General features: G+C 39.3%; 1 protein-coding gene across 1 annotated transcript in view; it reads left to right on the top strand.

The window, feature by feature from the left end:
• cachd1 (cache domain containing 1) overlaps nt 1-12,711 on the top strand; it is a 165,391-nt gene that overhangs the window by 125,033 nt on the left and 27,647 nt on the right. The window contains exons 5-12 of the mRNA XM_043699442.1: nt 287-413; nt 1,245-1,389; nt 2,261-2,477; nt 6,279-6,428; nt 8,865-9,098; nt 10,040-10,189; nt 10,540-10,663; nt 11,313-11,430. Of these exons, the coding sequence (XP_043555377.1) occupies nt 287-413; nt 1,245-1,389; nt 2,261-2,477; nt 6,279-6,428; nt 8,865-9,098; nt 10,040-10,189; nt 10,540-10,663; nt 11,313-11,430 (1,265 nt within the window). The remainder of the gene's footprint in view (nt 1-286; nt 414-1,244; nt 1,390-2,260; nt 2,478-6,278; nt 6,429-8,864; nt 9,099-10,039; nt 10,190-10,539; nt 10,664-11,312; nt 11,431-12,711) is intronic.

Genomic DNA, 12,711 nt, shown 5'->3' with positions numbered 1-12,711 from the left:
AACATTTAAGAGGCATTTGGATGGGTATATGAATAGGAAGGGTTTGGAGGGATATGGGCTGGGTGCTGGCAGGTGGGACTAGATTGGGTTGGGATATCTGGTTGGCATGGACTGGTTGGACCGAAGGGTCTGTTTCCATGCTGTACATTTCTCTGACTCTATAATGTGTGGTGATCTTCCATAATCATTTAAATGAGAGTCTGGGAAATTTATAGTGGCCAGAAGTGGACTGGAAATTTTTCACCTATGTTTTGCTTTGAAATAATTTCACCTTTTAACCCAACAGTTCTTGCTGACAACTTCAAGTCAAATCCTGGTATAAAGTGGCAATACTTCAGCTCAGAAGAAGGGATTTTCACCATCTTCCCAGCACACAGGTTTCGCTGCAAAGCTGGTTATGAACATCGGAGTAGGTACGAATTTTCTACTATATTCTCTGAGAGTTCAAGTTTTCTTTTTGACCAGTTGATTTCAATGCATCGTTTTGTGTTTTCTTCCCTGAGAATTAGTTTTGATGAATAAGTAAATGTGAAAATATTTTTGAGTCAGTTTGTACTTACAAGCAGTATGCATACTGATGTACTAAACTGATGCATTAAGGAACATATTAGGAAATGTAATAAAAGTTGTGTCTTATGTCTTGGAGTAAACCATTTGCATTGGAAGATAAGAATGAGGCATGGTAAATTTATTATCTAGCACAGTCAGATCTTTGCAAAAATGCACAAAATAAACTGAGTGAAGTTATGCCATTTCTAACATTCTGTTTAACTTCATTTGTTCTTGCATAAGCCCTGGAAATCTGATTTTCACTTCCGAATTAACCAGTGTCATTTTCTGAAAAGATTCCAATTAAACCTGTCTGATCTAAGCACACGCAATTCATTTTCACTGTTCAAATTTGCGGGATTTCTGATCCAGGTAAATAGTTAATCCATGTCCGATTATTAGGCTGAGACTAGAGCTTTCTTGTCTCCCAAGTGTGAAGCTGTGACCTTTAGAATTGGTTTGAGTAGCCTGCTTGAGTAAAACTACTCATGAAAGTTAGCAAGTTGTGAAAAGGGTAGGGGAGCTATCACTGCCTATAGATATGCACCCTGTCATGAGCCAATCATTGAAACATTGGGGAGAAAATGAGAGAGAGCAAGAGTTAACTATTGAGAAAATGTAAAAATAAATTGAGTTGGCTCTTCATTACCCATTGATCTGTGTTTACAAATATTTTTGGGCTTCATTCGGTCCAGGCCTGTTTATGTCTCTACTGTCAGACCACAATCAAAACATATTGTAGTGGTGGTGGACCATGGAGCTTCAGCTACAGACACACAACTTCAAATAGCCAAAGATGCTGCACAAGTAATATTAACTTCAATCGACGAACATGATAAGGTGAGTTCTTTCTTATTTCTGCCAATGTTAATAATGTTGAATACTGTGTACACACACAACATGCTAAGTTGGTCTGGCAAAGTGAACCAGGACTTTAAAGCACCAAGGACTGCTAATGTATGTATCAATGAGCTGTACAAATTTTGTTTTTCTTGATTACTGTGCAAAAATCATGCAGCACCGATGCAAGACTTCCTGTCAGGAAATTAAATGAAGGAAATGTGCTGATGAGAGGATTGATCTTATGTGGCCTGTCTGCTGAGGGAGAATGTTCTTGTTTCATGTTGCAAGTGTTATTTAATTTTGTACTCCACTGCTCCAATTAATGAAAACAAATGAGATGTGATGAGAAACAAAATTATTTCTTCACCCTTCCCGCAACCCCACCACATGCATGTGAACACAAACACTTTGGCCAATTACAGAAAGTGTACAGTCCTGTTGAGAGCAGGGTATTGGTTCATATCCACTCAAGAATGACCACTTTAACTTTGACAAGCAAGTGACAAGCTGCTTGCACAGTCATTGTTAGAAGTGGTAGACAACATGTGAGCAAACCAAAGAAAAGAAAAATCAAGTGAAGGAAACTAAATTCTTCACAGCATTGTTTTGCGATAATAGCACTTGAAATAAGAAAACTGGATTGTAAAGGGAATTAGCAGAAAAGTGCAAGCAAGGCAAGTTGAGATTGTTGCTGAGAAGTTTTGGAGAATAACATCTTTTGCTTTGCTGAAAATGGCACGTTTAGTTGAAGCTTTAAATCTTGCTGCCTTGAAAGACAAAAAGCTTGACAGAATGTGTTTTTTTTCCAGAAACGTTCTTGTTCTGTACTACCAAACTGCCAAATGACTATTCTTTCTTTTGTGCCTAGATTTCTGTGCTGGCTGTGGCTGACACAGTCCGAACATGCTCGCTAGACCAGTGTTACAAGACATACTTGTCTCCAGCCACCAGTGAAACAAAAAGAAAAATGGCCACGTTCCTTAGCAACATTAAAGCAGTGGATGGTGCCACCCAGCATGCACTGGGGTTTCACAAAGCTTTTCAGTTACTTCAGAATACAAACAACAACACCAGGGTCCAAACGCGTGAGTGCAACAAGAAAATGCAATCATTTAAAAAAGAAATGTGGGTTTTGGTTGTGTCATTAACATGCTCCAAAGTTACTGTAAAATGTTAGGCTGGGGTTCCCATACTGTGGGGGTCAAAACTCCCAGTGGGATCAATTGTTCCCCCTATTCCAAGTAGTCATGATTTGGAGATGCCGGTGTTGGACTGGGGTGTACAAAGTTAAAAATCACACAACACCAGGTTATAGTCTAGCAGGTTTAATTGGAAGCACACTAGCTTTCGGAGAGACGCTCCTTCATCAGGTGATAGTGGAGGGCTCGATCGTAACACAGAATTTATAACAAAATTTTTGCTATAAATTCTGTTACGATCGAGCCCTCCACTATCACCTGATGAAGGAGCGTCACTCCGAAAGCTAGTGTGCTTCCAGTTAAACCTGTTGGACTATAACCTGGTGTTGTGATTTTTAACTCTATTCCAAGTAAGCGGTGATCACCACTGAGATGAGCCTGAGTCCAGGAATGCTTTCAGGGAGTTGCTTTGACAGACTTATAACTCCTCGGCATGCACTGTGGCAAGAGTTTGTCTGGTCATCGTTTTGCTGCCTTGAGCTTAATCTGCAAACATTCGCCATGTTGCTGTTGGGCACTTGTCTTTCATATGGTCTGCTTGCTTTCTCACAGAAACACAATTATTATGGCACTGAAGGCCATTCGGCCCATTGTGCCTGCACTGACATGATCACCTAGTGTCAATCTCCTGTCATGCCCCATATACCATTTCACTCCATTTCTATCCAAATAATCACCCAGTTGTCTTTTGAATGCCTTGATTGATCCTGCCTCGACCATATTTGCAGGCAATGTGTTCCATAGCTGCTTATGTGGAAAAAGTTGTTTTTTCTTGCATCATCCTTGCTTTTTTTGCGCATCAATTTAAATCTACATTCTCGTTTTACAAGAGGGAGCAGTTTCTCCCCATTTGCTCCATTCAGCTGCTCGTAGTTTTTGGAAACCTCTAACAAATCTCATCTGGGCCTTTTTCTGTGCAAGGAGGGCAGCCCCAACTACTTCAATCTGTCTTCATGATGGATGTTTCTCTTCCCTGAAACCATTCTCATAGATACCATCCTGCTCACTGCTGGCCAAAGCTTTCCTTGCTTTTCTTTTTTGTCTCTGCTGTTGGACACTTGTCTTTCATATGGCCTTCTGTGCCATAACAATTCTCTGATTCTGTGAGAAGGCAAGCAGGCCATATGAAAGACAAGTGTCTAACAGCAGCATGGTGAATGTTTGCAGATTAAGCTCAAGGCAGCAAAACGATAACCATACAACTCTTGCCACAGCCCTCACTCAGTGTGGGGAAACAGCGATTTGCACATTTGACAAGTGAGAGGGCCTGGCAGGAATGTAGTGAGGAGTGGGAGGGTGAAGAACAACCAAAACAGTCGGGAAGTAAGAAACTGGTGGAGAGAAAGCTTCGATATCAGGAGAGGACAGAGGAATTCTGTCTTGGTTGTGGGGAGAAGCTTCCAAAATGGAATAGTAACCCCCTGTCCAACTTCTCTCAGCTCTCACTGTGCTCTCCCTCTGGGATTGCTTCAATTTAAAAGCTTTGAAACAAGGTCGCAGTGAGAAAAAGTTTGGGAAGCACTGATACAAGGATTAGTTATTGTGAATACTTGTTAATGTTTAAACCTCTCCCCTTCCATCATTTTTATACCCTTTGTTATCTAGGTGACACAGCCATGGAATAGATCTAGGGGTGGTTAATACTTTGCACATATATGAGCTTGATTGTTGGCAAGCTGTTTGACACAGTCCCACAGGGATTACTCGGCAGAAAGCAAAATTAGAAACACCGCCTGTAAACTTGCACCCATCACCAAAAGACACTGAGTTTATTGTAATGCTCCAAAAGCTGCCCTGGCTGAGCTCAATTGCTCAGCAGAGACTTGCAACCAAGCCTGGCATGATAAAGCGTGTGTGCTTTATATCATTCTAGATAGTGCCTGTATCCAAATTGAGTATTTTTTCAGCAAATAATTTGTGCTCAGCGTGTGATTTTTATGCCTTTTAATCTGAAGCAGGATTTTTAAAATTCACAATCTCTACTCCCTAAAACCTGCTGTCCAAGTGTCATACTGAGCTATCAAATAAAGGAGGCTCACGCTTTGAGTGCAAACAGATCTGTTTGCACTCAAAGCGTGAGCCTCCTTTATTTGATCTGTTTGCACATTAATTAGGTTTAATAAAAGAATCGTTTTTTGACTGAGACTTTCAGACTTTGAAGGATCCAGAATATCCTCATATTATTCAGTCATTTTCCTTCTGGCTGACGTAACATTACCTTTCAGAAATTAGAATCTGTCATAATGTGTTAATCTTTTCAGTAGGGGGTCTCCCACTAAGAAACTACTGAGTTAGAGAAACCCGAAGCTTCCAGCTTTGCTCCAGTACATGAGTTTAGTTCATTATCTGTTTAAAGGAGATCCCTTCTTTGTTGTTTGCCAGCTACAGCCAATGATCTTACAAACTGGGAGCTCACTCCTGCACACCCAAATGATGGTGAATCCTGGCTTTAAACGAGTTGTTTTCACATTCTTACTTTTCTTTCGTGTTTATATATGGTTTACTGTCAGAATCCAATTTCTTTGAATTAAGATGAGTCAATTAAATTTGAGTAATTTAAGCCATGAAATCCTTGCCCACCACCCAGCTTTCTATAAGGAAAATGATGCTATAACTGAATTTAATGTGAAAGTATTGTTGGGAAAAATGCAACCTGTGGCTTCATGAGCCCTGAGTGGTGTAACTGTCCTGAGAATGATATCTAATCATTTCCTTGCCGCTAAGCACGACAGTTTCTCTGTGTGAGGTGCAATAAGATGAATGCAATCAGTGTTCCCCGAAGAAAGGTTGTGTTTTACTTTTGAAGATAACATAATTAATTCTCTTGGCTTGGCTGCAGATCGTACACAGACTGGAAGAGAATATATCTTTCCACAAATTGAGTATAGATCTTGTAAGTTATAATGTCTTTACTCAATCCCAGAAAATGTCTTTGAAATCTGTGGGTGAATGAAGAACAAATTCACACCACCTTTGAGACTGGTCAGGTAGTACTGAGGGCGGTATCAGTTTGCTCCTGGTTTTACGTTGGAGTCATGGATTCTTCTCATACTGTGGCTGATAGGATGAACATTGGCTAGTTGGAAGGGTCTGATATAAAATGGGTTTTCTGCATTTTTAAACCATTTCAAAGTTGCTTGTAAGTTGGCATTAGTTTCAGTCTTGTAAGAAAGATGACAGAGTTTGATGGTATGAAAAAAGAGAATGTTACAGGTAGAGTACACTTCTGTGAAGTTGGGTCTAGGGCACATGGTTGGGCAGAGCCGAAGAAGATTAAGTCTGCATGCAGGTGTGATAATTATCGTTAACTGACCTGTTCAGGCATATCATGGCATATTTCTGGACAGGTGGGATTTGAACTCAAGTCCTGTAGCCCGGTGGTAGGAATGCTACCACTGCACCACAAGGCTCCCATCTATCCATGACATGATGGACTTTACACCAATTGTACTGCCCTATAGCTGCCCCAACTAAATCAGCTAGATTGGCATAGACTGGCAATCAAACCATTCCAACTTTGTGTTTGGTACATTTGTGGTGAACACTCAACTTGTTACTTAACCATCGGTCCTGTAACATTGTAACAATAATTGAAGGCAATTGAAACAGTTATTGGCAAGACATCTATCAGATTACGGAAGCGGGTAATTGTAAATTGAATTGAGGTTTTTCTTCTTTAAATCACAGCCACTGACATGGTGATAATCTACCTGTCATCTGGCATCACCTCAGTGGACTCCTCTGAAGAAGAAAAGAAGGCAACACTAAGTGTTATCAGTGAGGAAAATGGGCATCTGAACAACTCTGTGATGATCCTTACATATGCCCTCATGAATGGTGAGAAACTGTATTACTGGTGCTTCTAGCAGCTTCCTGGAGCATAAAATGTTTAGAAATATTTAACAATGTTTATTCTTGAGCATTACCTACTGACTAGGGTGATTTTATCCTGCTGTCCTCCTCCAATGGTTTTCTCCTATCTATCTCAACATAACTGAAGTTGAATTTGTGATTCACGGAGGTAAACGGAAGAGTGGAATTCCTTCTTGCCAATGGAGTAGGCTGAAGATACTTCCAAAATGCCGATAGTTAGGACAGACCGTCAGCATAAAGATATTGCATAGATGTTGGGCTACTCTGTTGGCAGATATTTCAATGGCACCATATTTACTTTAGCTTGGCAACTAGAAGCCTATCCTGGGGCCAAAAACAAATCTTCCGCTCCTCTGAAAGTAATTTTCTTCATTTGAACAAGGCCCTTTCAGAATGATTTTTATCTTGAGCAAGTTCTAGAAACTGCACAAAGGACCTTAACAGAATTGGTGTGTCTATCTGATCAATGTTGTGTTTCTAATATGTGAGTGGAGACAGTTAGCATGCTTTCTGCTTTTCTGTTAGGTGGCTTCTCATTTTCAGTTTACAGTCCTATGTAGCAGCAGTGTGAAAAGGAGAACCAAATGTGTATGGCTGCTCTTGGCAGTGTACAGCCTCTTCCCTCAGCAAGTCCTGAGCTGTGCCTTCTCATGCTGACACTCAGAAACTGAATTCTTCAGCTTCAGGCTAAAGTCTCAGAGGAACTTGGAGAAAGTTTGGATCCAAACATGCAATGTGTGTAGACCCACCACGGTATGGACTTGCTTTGCTTTTCGTGAAGCAGCCCAAGCTGAAAGCTCAACTGTTTTTTGGATAGCTTGTGAGAGTTAAGGGCTAACGATGTTGCAGTGGATCCCGAAGACAGACTCATGTATAAATATAACATTTTTCTGGCAACTGCTGCAACCAAGTCTTTGCCAAATGTAGTGCTTTGCATTACTTTGGACTCAGCAGGTGAGGTCAAGAGCGGCTCCTGATGTTTGAGTGACCCACACTTTCCTTACATTTTTCCCAGGCTTGCACCTGGAGGTGGTGGCGTTGTGGTATTGCCACTGGACAATTAATCCAGAGGCCCCGAATAATGCTACAGCTCCTGGGTTTAAGTCCCACCAATTCAAATTTAGTCATAAATTTGGAATATAAAGCTAGTTTCAGTAATGGAACCATCAATGACTGTTGTAAAAATCCTTGTGGCTCACTATTGGCCTTTCAGTAAAGGAAATCTGCCATCCTTTTGGGGTATTTTTGGAAAAACACCTTTATTGATCGTTACTTGAGCACAAGTTACAGAATGTACATCTAGTTTCGTTTGTACACAAAAAGACAGACAATTGGGTGGATAATTATGTAGAACATAATAGCTACAATAAGTAAATATTGTGACAGTCTTAATATAAAATGGTACTGTTTCATTGAGACTGAATGGAACATTCTTTTTATTAAAAAACAAAATCTGTTGAAAATACAGATTATTAATTGGTAAAGTTGACATCCAAGAAGATGAACAAAATCCAAAGTGGGGAATCACAATGCTGCTGGATGAGAAAGTGCTCAAGCATTGCAAGGATTGAGCCCAATAGCGTTTGCCTTAATCTATTTTGTTTTAAGTATGCATTTCAATGTTGCAATTATTCAAAAATACTCATTTGTGCTCAGCATATGCTGTCAGTTTTTGTTTTATGCCAGCTTCCACGTAAATTTCTTCTATTTCTTTTCCCCTCTGATCTGTGACTGTGATTCTTAACTGGCCCTCTGAAAATAGGTCCAGCAAGTCACTCCATTCAGGAACAATTAGGAATGGGCAATAAGTACTGACCTCACCAGCAGCACCCACATGTCATGAACGAATGTAAAACAGACCATCCAGCTTCACTCTGGGACTTCAGTACAACATACAGAAAGCAATTGCTAGCGATAAGCCCAACTCATTGGTGTAGAGAATGAGTGCCTCAGGCTGTCAGGCATTGCTATATACATTATCATTACTGCCTCAGTAACAAGCCAGAAGATTAAAGGAACTGGATCAAGTCAAGGAAAAGTGGGTGGCAGCTGATTAATCATATTTAATACAAGTGAATTTTGCAGTGAATTTTCAAAGCTTTATATGTAAATAATTTGTTAGACAGAATATATTTCTTTTATAACCTCTGAATTGAATTCTCCTTCACAGCTGTACACTGTGAGGTGGTAAATTGTGGAGAATTGGTGTTTCCTAAGATGAAGAGTCCCAGTATCCAACATCAGCAAGAGTGGGAAATAATTTCATGTGGAGGAGAGAGAGTTCAGTCATGCAATTATTTTCTTCTCTATTTGTTTTCAGAATGAGTATGTACGGAATAGAGCAAACTCACTTAACATTTCACTACTGGTAATACCTCCTCATTAATCTTTCTGTTTTAGAAGGGATAACTGGTTTGAAGGAGCTAGCATTTCTTCGAGATCTGGCAGAACAGAACTCAGCAAAATATGGAGTTCCTGATCACACATCACTTCCTGTTATAAAAGGGACAATGATGGTATTGAACCAGTTGAGCAACCTAGAGACCACAGTGGGACGGTTTTACACAAACCTTCCGAATCGAATGGTAGACGAGGCTGTGTTTAGTCTCCCATACACTGATGAAATGGGTGATGGTGAGTGTTGATTTTTCTTTTCATTAGGATAATGTTTACTGTCTGCTTTCTCTCCTTAACCATTCTCCTGGGCCTCCTTGTAGCCTGCTAAGGCAAGTTCAGGATGGCCAGAAGCTTTGCTTGAAACAGAAAGGTCCTTCGTCAGTGTCGATGCCAATCACATTGTCCGTGAAACAGTGGTACAGCTTGGCACCTGATTTCTGTTGAAACACCTAGAACCGAAATGACTGAGTGGAGTTCAGTCCATTATTATACTGAGCCATGCAGGACAAAAGCTTCTGATTTGAATCTCATCCCTAACCGAATCCAAGTTGGGGAGAGTCTCATCATTGTTTAAGAGGTGACAAAGTAATTCATGGTTCCCAATTGTGATTGCAGTTCACTTAGTCCTGCCAGATAAGATAAAGAAAAAGAAGTTGCATTTGTAAAAAAAAGAGTCTTTTGAGCATCCAGCATGAAACATGCTTTTTGTTGTTAATGAGAAAACCAGGCCTATCGGTTAGTGCATAATAAGGACAAAAATGAAATAAAAGACCACAAGATAATTTGTTTAGATAATTTAAGGATAAGTGTAGGTCAGGATGTGAAGACATCTCCACTGCTGTTTATCAAATAGAGGCATGAACAAACCTGAAGACGAAACACACACAACTTAATTTTTCATCTGAGTACTGCAATTAAACATCAATTTTGATGGTCTGTTATTGAGCGTAGCTGTGATGTCTTCCATGAATAAGTTGACTCCTGACGCTCAGTGTAGATTTACCAGGGAAGGCCATTTGAGCAAGGTATTGAAAGCAAGTTGGAACCTATTTTCTATCTTCCTGGAGAAATCTCCTCTCCACCACACCAAGACCTATTCCTCACTCACCAGCCCACAAAAAAACCCATCATTTTATAATCACTCAGCATGACAACTTATGTATTTTTCTGATTAACAGGATTGATCATGACAGTCAGTAAGCCCTGCTACTTTGGAAACATGCTGCTGGGAATTGTGGGAGTGGATGTGAACTTGGCTTACATTCTGGAGGATGTAACTTATTATCGTGATTCTTCTGCCTCCTACACATTCTTAATTGATAATAAAGGTGAGAGAGATGTAATTATCCCTTTAATTATATTAGAGTTACTGTCAACATTATCTGCCTGCTCGGAAACCAATTTGTGTTTAACAGTCATAAAGTAAAAATAAACTTAATTTCACAGCAAATCACAGACTTCTCTGTGACATGAGGTCATTTTTTAAAAGTGGTAAAGAGCTAGGGTCATTTTCTTACTTTGAAATGGCCATCCTTCATTTCACCTGCTGTTGGTTTGCCAGATAATTAGCGTCATCTGACTGTGTACACTGGGACAGCAATAAATACTCTTTCTTGTCAACATCATATTCACAGTCTGCGAGACCACCATTAAACATTTCAGTTATTTTTCCTTTCAGGCTACACTCTGATGCATCCGTCCTTAACAAGACCATACCTGTTAACAGAACCGCCACTTCATACTGATATCATACACTATGAAAATATTCCAAGATTTCAACTTGTCAGGCAGAACATCCTCAGGTAATGCATAAAAATGTTGAGAGAGTATAGTCAATTGTTAATTAGAGCCGTTGGCTCTATGAATGGCTCCTTTGGTTAAGTATATTATTCAATGTCAGCAATCCAGACGAGGAGCTGCTTACCTGAGGTGGCCAGAAATTGAGTACTTTGAGATCGTTGACAGAGAGGAGCCACGTACACTCCGAAGTGATTTTTTTTTGTGAATTCAATGGAAAGAGATAATTCTATTCTAGTTTAGGAACATCAATAGACTTCTGCTGACATGGATATGAATGCTTACTTTGGTGGCATTTTTGGACATGAATGAATCAAATAGGTTTTTACAACAATCGACAACTGTTCTGTGGTTATATGATAATGTGACCTCCATGATAAAGGGAGCCACTCTCGGGGACTCCTTTAATCGCATTAGGATGATTGATTTCTACTCAAGCCGGCATTTTTATTTTTAAAGTGATAATATTGATTTTGATCAAGTACTTCAATTTTAAAAAGCCATTTTAAATTTTGTTTAATCCATAGGTCCTATTCCGATTATTCTCACACATTTCTTCATCATACTATGAGTTTTGCCAGTAATCCTAAAATAGATTTGTAGAAATGTGAATTGTAAACATGTAAATCATTTATAATTCATATCTCTGTACAGCCTCCCCTTGGGCAGTCAGGTTATTACTGTGCCTGTAAACTCCTCCTTGTCTTGGCACATAAATCGGTTGCGAGAAACCAGCAAAGAGGCCTATAATGTCAGCTATGCTTGGAAATTGGTACGTTACATTTTGTTGGACATATCCTTGAATTTGTGTTTTCCTTGATCTAGGAGGACATGGGCTTGTATTTTAAAACCAAAAGACCTTTGTTTAATCAAAATACATAATTTATTCATGTCTTCAATAACGTTGTGCTACAAGTTTGAATAAGGCAGTTGTATATGATCTAACTAAACGTTTTAATAAATTGTGAATACTCATATTTAACACATGAATTGGTTGATGACATTTATTATGCTATTCTTAGGTCATTAGGTTAATTATGAATTTTTGAGCCTGGCAGCTAGAATTTATTCCTTATATCAAACGTCTTTAATGAAGAAAGAACCATCTCTGCCATTTTTTCTGCACTTACCTTAATACAGCATAATATCTAGGCATTTGATTTATCAATTAGAAAATTGTAAGGTAAATAAGTGCTATTAATCTCCAAAGCACCAAATCCCCCCTGAAGAAATAGCTGTGCCAGTGCCCTTAAAAAGATCCCAGAGCAAATATAAATATGGCCTCCATGAATTGACTGTTCATTTTCAGTCCAAAGGTAAAATGATTCTCTCCTGCATGTACAAACCTTTGATGCAGGCTTTCCTCTCGCTGACCTGTAGAAACTTTCTCCTGCTAGAAATAGATTTGCTTGTGCACAGTTGTTTGTTGTAAAGCAGCAGAAAGTGCTTAGTAATATAAGTGCATTCAATCCCAGAGAACTGTAAGCCCCAGGCTATGTTGAGAGTTGCCTCTAACGTAAAGCAACACCATTGTAGGTGGGCCCATGTTTTTTGGTGCTCAGTGTCATTATCAAGATAAGACATGCAATAATTTCAAAGGACTTTGCATTTATTTTTATTTACAGTCAAAACTCTTGACTTTTGATTACAGTTAATGCACTCTTGAAACTCGAGCAATAGGAAAGCAGGGACTTAAACTGCTTTTGGCCTACAGCCAATGCTGCTGAGATCCAGCCATAGGTCTGCAAGAATGACCCTGAGGCTAATTTTCCTTTTGATTTTTTTATTTTTGAAACTGTTTACTCCCTGTGGTAACTCCACATTGCCTGTGACTAGCATTTAGAATTTAACACAATGGGAATTAAACTATCCTTGTCTTTCCAATGTGCATGGTTGGAATGACCTTGCCAATTATTCCAATTTTCTGGTAATTGGGTGGTTTCAAAGTGTTAGTTTAATTGATACTTATGTATTTCGTAGCTTATTTTATTGCACAGATGATTCTTCATGATTCTGTGAAATATCTTTCTCTGTTTTACTATATGATAATTAC

The sequence above is a fragment of the Chiloscyllium plagiosum genome, chromosome 11 (assembly GCF_004010195.1).
Source record: "Chiloscyllium plagiosum isolate BGI_BamShark_2017 chromosome 11, ASM401019v2, whole genome shotgun sequence".
Taxonomy (NCBI): Eukaryota; Metazoa; Chordata; class Chondrichthyes; order Orectolobiformes; family Hemiscylliidae; genus Chiloscyllium; species Chiloscyllium plagiosum.
The sequence above is the reverse complement of the archived record's forward strand: the minus strand, read 5'-3'. Positions and strand labels throughout refer to the sequence as shown.